Source organism: Lithobates pipiens, unplaced genomic scaffold, assembly GCF_037356315.1.
Source record: "Lithobates pipiens isolate NorthernLeopardFrog02 unplaced genomic scaffold, aLitPip1_a1.2 Scaffold_18, whole genome shotgun sequence".
NCBI lineage: Eukaryota > Metazoa > Chordata > Amphibia > Anura > Ranidae > Lithobates > Lithobates pipiens.
The window spans coordinates 558,525,591-558,542,774 of NW_027507758.1; the positions used below are offsets into that span (position 1 = coordinate 558,525,591).

Here is a 17,184-nt window from a genome sequence, read left to right on the forward strand (position 1 = left end):
CAAATCATGGAGGTCATACAAAATACTAAATGTAGTAGTTTTTGTTGTGAGGTGTATTCATTTTTGCATCAACTAATTTGAGTAAAACTGAAGATTTTGTAATCTAAGTTATATTATTAACCTTACTTTATTGTAATGAGCTAAACAAATGTTCTATACAACTCAGTTCTGTCAAAAGTTGGGAAATTGTTTTTGTGTTTATTGAGATATTGATTACTTTTCAAAAGGGGTGTACTCATTTATGCTAACTACTGTACATTAATGATATTTTTTATTGCTTTTAATGTTGTCAACAGCTAAAAAAGCCTCAAAATTTCGGGACTGGCTGGACTGCAGCAGCATGGAGATCAAACCCAATGCTGGCGCCATGGAAATCCTTACCTACCTGGCCTATGAAACTGTAGCTCAGGTAAGTGGTACCTACACTGCATGAGAGGCACCCCAGTGTAAAGGCCAACAGCCATTGCTGCATATAAATAAGGCTAGGACAGTGACCACTAGAATACCTTTTTTTTTTTTTTTAAAGATATTTAGCAGTGCTGTTTAAATGTCAGTTTAGTGCTTGCCATGCACTGTACTAACATAACATACAAATATTAGTATTTACATATTCTTTAATTAAATTCTAAGAATTTTGTGCATGTTTGAACTTTATACGAGGTAGAAAATGCTTAAGCCTATTACACGTAGGCCAAATGTTGTTTGGCCCATGTGTATTGCAGCCGGTCCAACAGAAGCCGGCATGACCAAAAAATGGTATGCCGATTGGCTCCTGATCAACACTCTCAGCCAATGAGAGCTCTGACCGGAGTGTTCTGGCAGGGGGGGATGTTGATCCCCGCCCCCTATCAGAACACATTGGCTCGGTGGGGAGATTGCTATACTAACATCGGATTGTTAGTACAGCGGCCCCTCCCGAGCTATTAATTTTTGTTTTCGTTCAGCCCACTGGGTTGAACAAAAAATAAAAAACTAGTGTGTTCCAGGCTTAAAACAACTAAAAAAGTATTTAGTGATTAGTTTTTGCTATTTAAAATGTAGATATTGCATATACTATGCGTAGATAGTCCAGTTAAGTAAAACTACTGACAGAAATTAAAAAAAGAAATTGAAAAAGTGTCGGGGATGATGTAAAGCTAAGGTCACTTGGCATGAGTCTTCTGGGTGGCCTCAGACGTCTAAAATTGAATCTTCCCCACCATCAAACACTACATATGAGTGATATCTGTAGAAGATGGCTGACAAAATTTGTGTTGTGATCTTCATTGGGAACATACACTTGGTAGACTGATTTTCTGCCCTGCACAATCTATACCAGTAGAGAGAGCCATGCTCCTTAGGAACATTTGGGGTCAACATAACATGTCAGAGGCCCATACATGCAGGACCCTCCATGCCTGGCATTTATGACTTACAGAAGTATTGGAACACAATGATTCTGCTCAATAAGTCCTCTAGAAGGTAATTCATATCTTAACTGATCCTTTCATTTTTTGAGGTAGTGTGGGTTTTAACTGCTTGATGACCAGCTTACGCCGATACATGTTGGTAGAATGGCACACCTGCACAAACTGACGTACCTGTCAGTCCGCTAAAGCAGGACAGCCGGCGTACCCATGGGTCCCGCGGACTCGATGTCCACCGGTGGCCTGCAATCTTGACGAGGAGAGGTAGAACAGGCAAATACCTATGTAAACAAAGCATTTCCCTGTTCTGCCTAGTGACGTGACAGGGATTTACTGCTCCCAGTGATCAGGAGCAGTGACCTCTGTCATATCAGTGGTAGCCTATCCCTCCTACAGTTAGAACACACTGAGGGAACACACTTAACCCCTTGAGCACCCCCTAGTGTTTAACCCCCTTCCCTGCCAGTAACATTTATACAGTAATCGGGGGCTATTTTTTTTTAGCTATGATCGCTGTATAAATGCTAATGGTCCCAAAATAGTGTCAAAAGTGTCCGAACTGTCCGCCACAATGTTGCAGTCCTGATAAAAATTGCAGATCAACTTTTGCATAAGCCAATCAATATACAATTATTGAGATTTTTTTTTTTTTTCAAAGTAGTTTCTGTACTACTGTTTGCGATTTCGGGCTGTGCTTTACATTAACATCAGAAAACTGCACAGATGTCTCTGAAATCGTGGCCGAAATCGGGACTGACATGCAGGAGTGAAATCATATGAGTTCATATGAAATTGCACGGCTTCATTGCCGTAACTCAGTGTTAACCTGGTCTAAAGTTGAGAGTGAGTTCCTATAAGCTAGTGAGACTCATTTGCAGACAGATTTGCACTAACATGAAAAATTGTAAACTAGGAGGAAATATCAGGTGTATTAACCCAGAATATTTTATTGTTAATCTAATGCTAGAAATCATTACATCATTATAGTTGGTGGACCTGGCTCTGCTTGTGAAGCAGGATATGTCTCCGAAGGCCTGTGATCCATTCTCTCATGCCATGTCTGCTGCCTACCTGCAGAACCGTAATCCTACAGAGGTAGGCAATAATTAACCTCTTTTTTTCTTATACCATGTTTTCAACCGCTTGTGATTTCATATAAAAAGGTCTAGCTTATGTTTATGAGAATGGTAATTTAGTAATATTAACAGCTTATAGTATATCACAAATTATTGGAATAAATACATCTGTTGTGGGAAGTCCCAATACCTAGTTACTTAGCTAATCATTTAGGGAAAAGTGTCAGGTTGTCTTTCAAAAACTACCCCCCTTTCACTTACTTTCAGGCTTCAGGGCTGGTTCACACCAGATGCTTTCCATTGTTTTTAAACTGCATGCACAAAGTTTACAATGCATTCCAAAGGTTCTAGTTCACACCAGTGCAGTCCGTTCCAGTACTTTCCAAAAAAGTACAACCTGCTCCATTTTTTTTTCCCCTGGAACACATCAAAATGGTCATAAACACACTGGACTGCACCAGAATGCACAACGTCCTAATAAACATAGTGATGTCTCAGGTGTCAAGAAAACACGCTGCACTGCATTGGAAATCTTTAAAAAATGCATTTAAAGTGTGTGCTTATGCAAAAATGCATCTGGAATGCTGAATTTGTGATGTGTGAGCCCTTAAAGAGAAGCTCCAGTCTCTACCAGCCCCCCCCCCCCCCCAACAATTTTTTTTTAAGTCAGCAGTTACAAGTACTGTAGCTTCTGACCTTTAATATAGGGGCACTTACCTGTCCAGGGATCCAGTGATGTCCCCACCAAGCTGATTCGTCATTCGGGTCCAGGCTCCTGTATCTTGACTAAGGGAAACCGGCAGTGAAACCTTCCAGTTCACAGACCGTTTCCTACTGTGCATGCGTGAACTGTGCTGTACTTTGTGAATGGCCCCGAAGTTTTCATTGACCTGTGATGTGTCCCAGAAGGCTGTGGGGGAGGAAGGGGGGTCTGAACTTCCGCTTAGATGGCTGCGAGCGACGTCTGACTGGAAGTGGGAGCAGCTCCTGCTCCCCCCCCCCCCCCCCCCCAAAAAAAAGTGCCAAATGTGCTTTGCACACAAGTGGAAATTCTGCTTTTGGGTGAAGTTCTGCTTTACAGATACTTTTGCTCACTGATTCATTAAATATTTGTTTTTCTGCAACTACCTCCAACAAGGTAATAACTGTCAGAGATGGACTCTTCCATTATTTGTTCTTTGTTATGAGTCCATCAAGGAACACAATGTAATTTACCCTTTTAAAGGCTGTAGCTTTTGGTCAGAGCTTTGAATTGATATCTCACCAATGGAATCCTCCAAATATACTGTATATCTATCAACATGTAAATGGACATCAGCCCTACTTTAAACTTATTCCAGGGTTCCTTTCTGTTCCTATAACCGGTCAGGTTAAATTTGAATGATATCATGTAGGGGAGCTGCATTTGGGGCCTGTACAGTCTAACAGGTTGCCGACCAGTGCTCTGGATTTAGAAGTTACAGTAAATTGGGAAAGTCTCAGAACATTTGTGGAAGAAAAGTGGAAATCTTTTGCAAAACAGCTAGGACCTTCTCATTTTTCCGATACTAGCAAATAATGAAGGAAAGCATCAGATAAAGTCTGTGGGTAGAGTGGAAGCTTTTGTTGTCCCATTTTTATAAAGTATACCTGTGGTGGCTTCATTATGAAAGACAACCACCAACTGAATACAGAAAGATGTCATCTTCAGTGCAGATGATGTTTCTCACAATCTGCTGCCAACAACGGCTTCATTTTTAATTGGATATAGGTCGTAGATCAAGTATATATTTGTGTGTGGTGGGAAGTACTGGGGGAAGAATATATTTTTATTTGTGTTGCAGCTGATCTCAAGATGTTTATGCATAGCATAGTCCTTTTTAAATGCAGATGTGGTATACTAACGTTGCCTGTTCTGAAAGCCTCTTTTCCAGCCACAACCAATGAAAAGTAATCCAGAGACTCCCGAGAACACACCTCCTGCCACGCCAACTCCACCATCATCTGGAACACCACATATGGGCAAAAACCAGCCTGGTCCCTTGGGTAATGGCGCACAAACCCCAGAATCTGCCAAGGCCAAGCAAAGGAAAAGAAAGAAGGTAGATATTATATATGCATATCTCCATTTCATTTGTAAGCCGAAATGTGTTGATTTTAAGAATGACATTTCCAAGGGTGAATATTTCCAAGTTTTTCTTTTAATCAAATATAAACCTTTTTTTTCAAAATAACATAATATATAATAAATAATATACAATGGGTAACTCATGAAAATCATAAAACGCTTTTCACATATTGCTGTGAAGAGACTTGGTGAAAACATATTAAAAGTCTGTGTTTGGTTCTGTTTCCTTTATTTGGGAATTATGGTAAAATTAGCATTAGATCAGCAGGACTGTGGAGGTTGATGAGAAAAGCCAAAGGACCCTCTGTAGCTCATCTGCTTGCTGTCAGTCTTCCCGAATTTTGAAATGTACAGCTCAGTCGTAGCTTTGCCTATACAGTACAAGTGATTTGAATGCGGCCTTCAGGAACTCATTTAAAGCGGTTGTAAACCACTGGACTTTATTTTATTTTTACATCCTGCAGGGTAAAGGCATAATGTGCTAGTATGCATCACTTACTAGCACATTATGTTAAACTTACCTTAAAACTAAGCCCTCCCGCACCGAGATCTCAGAGCTGCAGCGGGCTCCCACCTTCATCTGTCTTGCTTCCGGGTTCATGGCCGTTTAGGAGATATTCACACTACCTATAGGTGAGCCCTATTATAGGCTTACCTATATGTAAAATTAATGTGTGGAACATTACTTCCTCTTTAAGTTTTGTTTTAAACGTGAATGTCAAAAAAGTGCAATAACCAAGGCAGCATGGTCTCCAAATATAGCTCTGCTGTGATGTGATACAGTGCAATATTTTATGGCCAGAGCCTGCAATTAAAGTGCAACTAAAGGCTATCTGTGTGCCAGTGGGGAGATTTCCCTTCACTTCCCATTCCATAGCCAAAACAGGAAGTGAGAGGGAATCCCTCCAAAGTGAGAGAATCCTGGGGTGACACCAGGGTCACCAGAACTAGTGTTTTTATTGGAAGATGTTCCCTTACTTTTCTGGGAAAAACTCAAAATTTGGGATTTTGTTTGAAAATTGTAAACAGGACAAATAGAGAGGGTGAATCTCTCTAATGGGGTACAGACAGCAATAAAAGCTGACAGGTGTTCTAATCCCTCTCCACTCTTTCCAAAATATTTTTTTTTTAAAGTTTTGCCTTTAGTTACACTTTACAGTACATGTATAAGCCTACAAGGAGTGTAACACGATGCAAAAAATATTTAAACAGTGAAGATGCAGATATGACAGAGAGAGGTGTAGTGAGGACATTTACAATCCTTATACAGTATTTGTAAGTAAACTCTCATAACCTCTAATATAGATACATTTAAAGTGAAACTTTTGTAAATTCATAAATATCAAAGAATCATTGGCAGGAACGGTGCAAGGATTTTTGTCTACATATGCAAAGGTGCATTTTGGTACCCCCCAACTGTCCTCCCGCCACCACTCTCCCCTCGACAATGCGACCACAATATGGAATACACTTTCCACTCCAGTAAGCTATAGTGGCTCAGTGGCTGCAATAATAACCCCCAGCACTGGTTGCCATGGCCACACTAATAACTCAGAGTATCAGTGTCAGTGGCCACAATAATAACCCCCAACTATGGTGTCATTGGCTGCGATAATAACCTCCATCTATGGTGTCAGTGGCTGTAGTAATAACCCTCAACTATGGTGTCAGTGGCTGCATTAATAACCCCCAACTTTGGTGTCAACCAACTCCCCCCCCCCTGCATTGGAGGTCGGTGAATGTGCCATTCTGCCACCAAGCCCCCCTCCCCCAAGACATGGTATTTAGCATCACCACAATCCCCTTCCTCCTTGCCTGATTACACTCCTGAGCTGCTCTTCCTCCCCTAAGGGCCGGATTTTCATTGGCGGGTGCTGGAAGACACAGAGGAGGATCCTGGATCTAGCTGCAGAATTCTGGAACTTGAGCTATACCAGGCCAGCCCCCATACACAGCTCAGCCCTCTCCATTCTGTCTCCACAGGCTGGATCGTCACACAGTGGTGAACTGCCTGCTCACCATCCCCCAATCAACATCCCAGCCACAAGGTGAATGTATACTGGGGATGGGCTCCTCCACGTCCACTCAGGGCAAGGTGCTGCAGCCTCCGGGGCTTTGCGTAAGTTGTCCTATGCTGGCCCCAGCCATGAATATTGACACAGACTGGAAGAGCTGCAAGACCTACTTATACCTTTTAGTTCCTCTCAAATTCTTCCTTGTGTAGTGTGAGAGCTCACCTTCTGGGAGCTGTGGGCACTCCCCTCACTGGCCCATTGTCTCCCTCTTGGCCACTAAGATGACTTACCTGGATTATGGGATGGCAGGGAATGATCTAAAAGTTGCCAGAATCGGGAGATTGTGGGCAAGGCAGGCAGAGTGCAGTCAGGCCTTGGAAATGCAATAACTACTGTTACTTTGATATTTACAAGTTTGTGATGGGTGAACTTCTGACCAGAGGCCTGAAGAACACAATAAATGACTTGCAGTAGCCATAATGGTCTTCCGGCTGTAGTCTCTCTTGGCCTAGATGTCTTCTGGTCATTATCTCAATGCAACGATTAATCCTGGTAATGGTAAAGCAGATGTTCTGACAAAGCCTACACTTCCTCTTGTGGAAAGGATGGTTGCTCCTTACTGGCATCCGTGAGCGTTACAGGCAGCTTTTGTGGTCAGAATTTTTGTAATGGAAATAAACAGAAGAAAGATGATTGCAAGCACATGTCCTGACATAGTTAAATATTCCTATCTTTGCTATATTGACGCAAGCTCCATTATCTGACCACAGCATGGTCAGGTCAAGTCACTATATTTACCCATCCATTATATTACTAAAGTAAACACCCACACCCATGTGGCATATTGAATGTGGCACAAAATAGATTACAGATTGCCTTTGAGGGCAGAGATTTACTGTAAAATGCTATGAGAGTCCAAAGCTGACAATGGAGACTCATTTTAACAGTAATGGGTGGGAGGGGCATATCTAAGAAAGTAATAGCAATAAGCAATACCCAAGACTAATCAATCTTCTTGATTATTGATCTGAGTGAACTATAACCGGATTGGTTACTGTGCTTCTCAACCTCTTTGTTTCTTTTTGCATTGCTTTATTGTAGCCCAACTTCAACAAACTGATGAGTATTAGTAGTTCAAAGAGCAAATAAAAGGAATTGGACATAATGAAAATAGAATTGCTTGTCCTAAAACACCTCTCTCTCTCACCCTGTGCTATACATACAGGTTATATAACATTCTCCACATAGCAGCGCAATCCCATCAAATAATGTGACCGTCTTTAATTCAAAACCATATAATGGTCATTCAATGATCAATAAAGCTGTATTTTCTCCACCACCATGATGTAATTTATCTCTTCCTTCCTCAGTTTAAGGTAATAACACGCTTGTTGCTACACCTTGGGCATACATGGCATCACCTATCCCATACATGGCATCACCTATTCCTCTTGCTCATTCCTCCTCAGTATTCCTCACCATGGCTACCATGGCACCCACAGTGCTATGTAACTCAGCATGAATAAACATGGATCATAGTGATTAGTACAGTCAGTGTTCTCATACCCACTGAACGGCTTCAAATCTTGTACATGTTACGGTCCATAACCTTCCCCTTTTAGACACCGGAAGTGATGCGATCGGGGGGGGGGGGGTGTCCTCCTCCCCAAACAGGAAATTACCCCACAGTTCCTTCGAGATCAAAAACCCGGAAACAAAGAGCTATCACTCGGGCAGAATTAACACACCATCATCTACTGATCATCTCTGTGTCCATGATCAAAAAAAAAACCCACTAGATTGCTCAATCTGCTAATGGTATTTCACAAAATGGATCAACTTACACCCCATGGCTGAAAGGTTTTTATAAGTGGTAAATGTAGAGGGTGTCTCCCTCTCCAGTGTTTATTAACTATTTCCACCGCCCAGAATTTCAGACCAGTAGGGTCCCTGAAGTGTTAGGAAACAGAATGGGTTTTTTAGTCCTTTTTTAATGTTATTAATGTGTTCCCTCATTCGCACATGTAGCTGCCTAGATATTTACCCAATATGTTGTTTCTGACACGAGCACTCTGACATATAAACAATCTCCTCAGTATTACATGCCATGAAGTTTTTGCATTCATACCTTCTCTCCGTCACTTGTGCTGTGAAGTCCTCTTCCTCCCATTAACCTTCGTAACCTTGTTCGTACCCTCTATGTTTACCACACTTGTAAAAAAAAAACTTTCAGCCATGGGGTGCAAGCTGAGCATTAGTTAGCTCATATATGTAAAGGCCTGTGTACAGTTGAGACTAAAGGGCCGTACACACCATATGAAAATCGAATGGAATTTCAGTTTGACAATTTTTGGATCAGTAGTATGGTACTTTTCGACAGCCAATTTCACTTTTTCATCAGACAAAAGCTGGATGACTATAACATTTTTGTCGGATGTGAGCTCGACGTCCAATTTACGTTTCATTAGTACGGTTTTCCTACAAAAAAATCATTTGAGCAAGACTACGCATGCTCAGAAACAAAAATATACATACAAAACTATTCAACACATTACGTTACTTCTGACGTTGTATTCTGTCCTATGAAAATTTTGGTATTGTGATTAAACTTTTGAAGTGAAACTAGCTTGCCACAAAAAAATGGACGTTCCATCGTCTGAAAATCTAAGCATGTGTATGAGGCTTTACAATGAGGTTTCGCTGCAAAGTAAGGTGCAGACCTAAGAATGGAGGATTTATTTCACCTAAAAGGCTTCAGGACCCAGACTTATTCCACCTAAAAGGCTTCAGGACCCAGACTTATTCAGATCCAAGAAAACAAAACATTTGCTTTCCACACATCAGCCATGGAGCATGGAGCCAATCGCTATCACACACTTCTGCATTCTTCAAAAAATCTGATGAAATTTGAAGACAACTTGCTTTCTGATCTTCTGTCAAAATTCGAGGCACCATCTTTGTGGAAACCTTTCTCATTCCAGAATCCACCTTACTGTGTTCCTGTTCAATTTTTCTCCCATCATTTGCAAACTCAATCTTTGATCTGAGCATACCAAGGGTTCACAATCTCTCCACATTTGCATCTGTCGTCTGTGTTTTTGGCTGTTCTCGTCTTGTATCATCGTGGACAACTTCCCACCCATCGTTAACCTCCTATGGCATTCAAAAACACTTGAATTATTAATGGAATATTCACCATAAGTCTATTGTAACAGTACTAAAGTTTCACTTGTGCTTTGGCCAGCTTTTACACCAAACTTGATATTATTCTGCTGCTCCAGATTCCTGCCACTCGTTTTCCACCAACAGCGCAACACACACACATGTTATTTCTTCTACTACTCCGAAGACTAAGTCAACTGGCCTGCAACCCAGGCGAGTGCAAGTTAGAAGATGTCAGAACACGCTAGAGTGCAAATGGCTTTGTGACTCTTCTCCATAGTGCTACACCACGGGCATTTTGGGAATTAAGTTGTCACACTTCATAGATTGCTGAGCTCTTCCAGCATAGGCTGTTCATGGTGGCCAAGCCAGATGGGAAAGTGGACCCCATTCTGGACCTGAAGCACTTGAACCAGTTCTTACATGTTCAAAAGTTCCTTAAAATAATCTTTAAGGTAAGTATCTACTTTCCCTATATAAGACCTACCTTTGCACTTCAGTGGGTGAACAACATTTTCAGTTTGTGACTCTGCTCTTTTGCCTAGCCACAGCATCACAGGTGTTCTGGCCCCAGTTTCGGCACTTTGGAAAGCCAGGGGTGTCCCCATTTTGCAGTATCTAGATGATCTACTCCTGCAGGAGCATTCTGGAAAAGAAGGCCTCGGGGCTAATGTGCAGCAGACCGTATAAGTCCTGCAGGACGTCGGCTGGCCCTCAGTCTCGAAGTTAACCATGAAGCCATCACACCAACTGAATATCTGGGTCTCATCCTGGACACAACCCTAAAATTCATTTTCCTTGCCCAGGAAAAGCTTCAGACCCTTCAATCCAAGGTTCAAAGGGTGAGTTCCCTGAAATGCACTCACTTCTGCTTGAGGGTGAATTCCACATGGTATAGTCGTTAAACTTTTTTACTTAGCTGCTGAATACCCTTCTTGGAGTGCATTACAGGACACAGGTCCCCCCTCCTTTGGTTTCACTCTGATATTGCGTGATGACAAAATAGAGGCAATTCTTAGATTGTGAGGGGTTATGCTGTCAAAGTTTGTATTTGCCAGCGTCCAGTCACCTACAGGCGGAGCATAACCCAATATTCTAAGAATTAACTCTCCTGTGTCATGTGATGTACTCTAAGAAAGGGATTTTAGAATGTGGGGCTGGCCATACACTATACAGTTTTCTTATTCAATTTCCTTTAGATTTATCTTCAACTATGGAGAGCAAAGGCCTGCCTGATTGCCTACAAATTGAAAGGATTTAGGTTTGACCTTATATAATATGGTTTTGGTAAATCTAAAGGAAATTTGAACAAGAAAATTGTCAAAATCCAGTTTTCCTTCTGTGTTGCTGTCAGAGAGATTTTTCTTCACGTTTTGTCCCGGGGGACAATCTTTTTACCAGAAAGGCAGTATAGGAAGTGAATGTCATTAATGGAGCCTTTTACAGTCGTAAAACCTAATGAGCTCTATCCTTCCCCACATTATCCTAAACTGAAAAAAAAAAAGTGGCTAAATATACACTTTAATTCTTGATGTCTTTGTTAAAGCTATGTATAACATGGTTGACAACTTATACTATGATGCATCTTGCCTTCAGACATAGAAGGCTATAGGGACAGGAAAGGGTAGTTGGCTATTGGAGGACCGTTTCTGATTTATGTTTCTCGCATATATTTTTCTCCTTTCCATCCATGTTCCTAAATTAGGGCAAGAAAGTGCTATCTAACTATAATCCAAATCCTGATCCCGATATGTTTCACCGATACATTAGGGGAAATAAGGAGTATAACATGCAAAACTAAAAAGGTGATCAGTTGCACACCAGTGATAAATCGCACAGTAATTGATAAGTTAATTTTGCCACATATTCCATATCTGTGGAAGGCCAAATCTATTGCAAGTCAGAATCTTGTACCACAGGCTTATTTTTGCCTGTGGATTTCCAGTGCGGGTAGAAGATCTAATCTGGTTTAGTGGTGGTTTTACAGCAGACCTAAAGTAAGTTGTGTTTCTAGTAGTGAAGATGGCCACTGAAGCTTTAGCTCTATATGATAAATACAATAAGGATAAAAGTTTATTAAAAATAAAATGCAGATATCCCAAAGTACGCTTTTTTCTGAGTATATATGTAGTATAATTTATTTGCATATTTGGGTCCTTTTAAGTCTGTTCTCTTTGGTCAAGGCCATAACTTTCCTCAGTTTAAAAAAGCAGTTGGTTTATTTTGCCCTTCTAATCCTCTGTGAATAATGATGATGGGGAAACTAGATTTATTTGTCCAGATTGAAAATGTTAGTTACTGGAAATATAACAAGCTAATGATATGTACGGCGTGTGTGAACAATTTGTTTGCACAGTGGCACATCCGTGCGCTCAGCTACCATAACCTTCAACTCAATTACCCCGCCGCCACTGCCTGGCATGGCCTGACATTTCTACGACATCTTTTCATTCATATTGCAATAATGAGCCTCTTTAAAACGGATCACATTGCTTTTTCCAAGAAGGCCAAAAAAACCCCGGTAATTCCATGACAAAAAAAAGAAAATTAAGGAAAATGGCATTTTAATAGAGGAAAAATCTGTTTGCAAATTAGTCTTTTTAAATTATACAGGAGCCCATGGAACAGTCATCAAAGGACATTTTACAGCCGACCGACGAGGGATGGTACTGGTGGTCTGACCCGTTCTGCCGTCTGAGAAAAAAAAAAACATCAAGCTGAACATTTTTCTTTTTACGTCGTGGTTTATGCAAATTGCAGGGCAAACATGAATGGTGTGTTATTTTTACATCTCTTTGGAGTCGTCGTGTATACAGTTTGTAGGAGATTAATTGTGACTATATTTGTCCGAGTCTGCAAGAGTTAGTGTTGCCTAATTATTTCTGTTGGCAGAACCTGGTCTTCAGGACTTTTCATCGGGGACAACATTCTTGCAGGTCCACGAGACACAAAATTAAATTGATTTACTACAGTTAGGAGCAGTCTTACACGAGGCAGTGCTGTGCGTGCTGAATCTGCACATCTATTCACAACAGAAAAATACATCAGTTGTAATAAGCCACTTTGTTTCATCTCTGTTTTATTAAAATCTGTACATGTGTATTCATAATTTGTATATGAGGAGGTAACACAAATTAGCACAGGATAACATCAGCTCGCAATGAATTATTTAACATTTGTTGTTTTTATAGCTTAATTTTCACATCCACCCATATCTTCCTTTTATGAAATTAAACATCATGTTGGTATAAAATTATTTTTCCATTTGAAATAGATGTACAGCTATTGACCAGCTAATTTTTCATAAATTTGTATTTCATCTTATGAGTACATATTTTATCACCATTTTCAAAAGCTTTTTTTTTTTCCTTTTTTTACTGCTCTTCTCCATAGATTCTGACTGTTGTTGGCAACTAGAAATTAGTGAAACAAAAACTGTGCAAACATTTTTTTAAACAGATGTTTGCATAAACAAAAAGGAATTCTTTTTATATTATAGATGGGGTTAATTCAGCGATCTGTCCAATGAAGATCTATACCAGATCACTAAAATCTCATTCAATCTTTAAAAAAAGAAGACCTCTACCCATGCCACATCCTATATATTTAGTACAGCTGTATTCATTCTTTTTTTTTTTTTATAAATTTGCTTTTTTGCACCTTAGAACATAGAAACAAGCCACCACACAGGGTGGAACAGACATTAATCTAGGTATCGAAATGGAGCGTCCGTATCGAAGACAAAATAAACAAATAGTTTCTATGAAAAAATCAGGTACATTAGGCATAATAATGGTCACAACCCGATAGAATCAGCTTAAAATTTAAATAAAATGCACATCAAGAAAGACACTTGGAGACATAGCGCCTTTTAACACTGATATGTTTTTCCTGAGTTTTTATCTTACAAGAAAAACGTTTCCCTTTAAGTCCAATGGGACCCTTTACACCACTGCATTACAGGGGCGATGTAGAAATTGCAGTAAAAATGCACTGCGTTTTGCATTTTGGTGCGTTTGTGAGTCACGTCCATTTTTCACAATTGCAGGCAATCCAAAACGGCACCAGAAATGTACAGGAAACACATCTGAATAAAATCAAAATCTCTTTTTACTACAAAGCAGTGTGAAAGGGCCCTTAAAAAATGGTAGGGCATGTATACGCTATCCATTGGGGCTATGACATTTTATTCAATCTTTAACATGTTGGTGTAATTCCAAATTTTTATTGGTAAAGTGACAAAGCTTATTGCAATGCGTTTTTTGTTTTGTTGTAATTTGTGATGAAAATAAAGTGTTACTTTTGTATATTTAAATGTGCTGTAGTCTGTGCTTTCAGTGTATTGAAAATGTATCACTTTAAAGCTGGCCATATATTATACAATTTTCTCATTACATTTCCTTTAGATTTACCTTAATCTATGCAGTACAATGGCCTGCCTGATCGCATAAAATTGAAAGTGTTTAGGTTTGGTTTTGATATATCTAAAAGAAAAATTGTAGAGGGAAATTGTATAATGTATGGCCAGCCTTAATGTGTTACCAATTCTAATCTCAAATCCACTCCCAAAATCATAGCCCTCTACTTCAGGTGCAAATAAAGTATCTACTGTTATTTAAAAAAAAAAAAAAAAACTCCTTATCGATCATCTAATCATAAAATAAATCAGTTTCATTAAAAAAAATCATTGAAAAATAATTCCCGTGCCCAAAAAAGAAATACAATTAAAACTAAAAAGTGTTCAGTGCTACTTACAAAAAAATTTCAAATATAACCAAAGTCCCAAATTAGTGTCCACAGTGATTGCGTTCCACAATAGCATCAGATGTATATTCTCAACTTAAATCCTCAATCCGTTCTTATTTTTCTTTTCCACATTTTCATTACATCTCTGTTTATTATCCACCACTGTATATGTGCTAAAGTAACTCACCAACTTTCATTGGCAGTCAAATGATAAACCAGCTTGAAGCGCCTTTCCCATCACGGGAGCAATCCTCTGCAGCGATCTCTAATTTGCGATCCTCAATACTCATTGCTGGTTGGAGGGAAACCAGCCTGAAAAATTTTTGTTTTTAATCCTTGAAAATGTGCTGCTTTTATTAAAGGAACTGCGCTACCTTCATACAAATGTCTATAATACATTTCTCCTCTCTCCTAACTATACTTAAAGCAGAACTGCCTGGTCATTAGCCTAGGCTTATGACATCATGCACAGCTCTCGAGAGTTTGCCAGGAAGGGAGGGGGTATGAGTCATAAGAAGGCCAATGAGAGCTGCAGAGCTGGAGGTATGCCTCTGTGTGTCTGTGTAAAATCCAGGAAGTGAACAGGCAGCAGCTTCAGCTGCCCACACAGTTAAAATGATTGTAGCCGGACTCAGTGGAGGGAGATTTCTGCAGCATATTTGGCAAGTACAGAATCCCAGTATATATAAAATAATATGCAAAGTGGTTGGAGGGAAGCTTCAGAATAGCAAAGATGTTTTTATTGTGTGAGCAGACTGCAGTTCCTCTTTAAGACAAATAATGCCTTTAGCCCCAATCCAGTGATATTCACTGTGCAACCCTGTTTAGAGCTGAACATCCTTTCTCCTGTACTCTTCCTACTACACATGCGCACTTCGCCCATTCATATCGGGAAGCTGTACTCATGGGCAGTAGCTCCGAGTACAGATTTCCCATATAAAGGATGAGGTTCCATTGCGCATGTGCAGTATGAAGCAAGCATTTTTAGAAGAGCGGATATGGCGCTACAAGCGGGTTTGTACAGTAAAGATGGCTGGATCAAGACTGAAAGTATTTTTTCTAGTGGTATGCACTCACAGGGTGGATGAATTTAATAAAGGACAACTGTACAAAGTACACTTGTCTAGTAAAATAATGACTGATGGTCCTTCCATGGATGTCCTTGTTCAGGCACTTTGTGGAGTTGGGATGACAATGCTCTCCCAATTATGTGTATTCATTGTTATTAGTTGAATTAGATAGACTTGTGTCTTTTTCAATCAGATTAACTATGTCGTTATCTGCACCCATGGCAGAGACTATTACCGACCCCACTTATACACACTGTGCAAGGATAGTACACATGTAAAGTACAACTAAAGGCACAACTTGTTTTAGTTTTTGACATAGTGGAGATTAGAACACCTGTCAGTTTTTACTGCTGTCTGTACCCCCATTAGAGAGATTCACCCTCTCTATTTGTCCTGTTTACCATTCTCATTGAAAGTAAAATTAAATACCAAATTTTGGGTTGTCAACAGAAAAGTAATAGCGGGGTAAATCTTCCAATGGGGACAAAACCTGGGGGTCCCCAAGGGATTCCTTTAATTTTCAGGGATTTCCTCTCACTTCCTGTTTTGGCTATGGGACAGGAAGTGAAGGGAAATCTCCCCAATTGGACACAAGTAAACTTAACAGGGTGTATGACCCTCCCTTACTCTATCCAACTGTCTATGGCTTTACTTTAGTATTCATCAGAAAGCTTGTCCAGAGCAATGATGTGCAGCTGATGTTAGAGCAAATCCATGTAGTCAGGAAGCTGCTGAAAGAGGCTGGAGGAGATCAACAGTACAGAATTAGGAAAAAGGATGAAAAAATAGAATGATAATTAAAATGATGGCAATGATTTATAATACACAGTGCTTTGGAAAACTAAATTTAATTCAGGATTTAGATCTACGTTAAACAAACCCTAAGCAGGGTTCATATGTATGTCTAAAAAGAATTCAAAATGCTCCCCTTTTACTAAATGATATACATTTGCTTATGTGTCTGGTGTGACAGGCTGTTTGAGGACATGTTTTGTTGAATTCTTTTTCTGATTTGGTTCATTTTGATGGAGTATATGGCAGTAACCAAACTAGACTCTGGATACAAAGGGGAAGCGAAAGCTTGGCATCAAATGTCCGTTCACCGCCTGCCATCTCACGTTTCCATTCACTGAAATCCCGTTGTGTGTTTCTGATTTAATAACTACTCGTGTGCCTTTTCATTTTTTTTTTTTTTCTGTTGCAGAGCGCGGCAGCCGGTGGGATCGAGTCGAACAGTGATGCCATCCAGCCCAGCCACATCAGAGAGGCCATACGGCGCTACGGCCACAAGGTTGGCCCGCTTTCTCCGTTCACGGTACGTAATAACAGAGTCGAAAAAAGTTATATTTGTAATCTTAGGGAGATTTCATCTTCAAGTGGTCTTAGGAAGAAGCCTTGAAATTGTTAAGAGCAATTTGTGGTTGCTGTAATTTTCTTTGTAAAAATGAAAATATTTCTCCCGGGAAATAAAGCGCCGTCCATTTATGCCTGCTGGAAGCATTAAAGCATTTTCATACAACATATTTATATTTCATTTTCATGTTTAGGAATCCTTTTAAGCCCAACTCCAGCTCAGTTTTTTGCTTGTAGTTTTTCGATAGT

General features: G+C 40.0%; 1 protein-coding gene across 2 annotated transcripts in view; it reads left to right on the forward strand.

The window, feature by feature from the left end:
* SUPT3H (SPT3 homolog, SAGA and STAGA complex component) overlaps positions 1-17,184 on the forward strand; it is a 712,703-nt gene that overhangs the window by 553,046 nt on the left and 142,473 nt on the right. For both annotated transcript variants that reach the window (XM_077488954.1, XM_077488955.1), the window contains exons 8-11: positions 297-409; positions 2,394-2,501; positions 4,384-4,563; positions 16,787-16,897. In XM_077488954.1, coding sequence (XP_077345080.1) covers positions 297-409; positions 2,394-2,501; positions 4,384-4,563; positions 16,787-16,897 — 512 coding nt within the window. The remainder of the gene's footprint in view (positions 1-296; positions 410-2,393; positions 2,502-4,383; positions 4,564-16,786; positions 16,898-17,184) is intronic.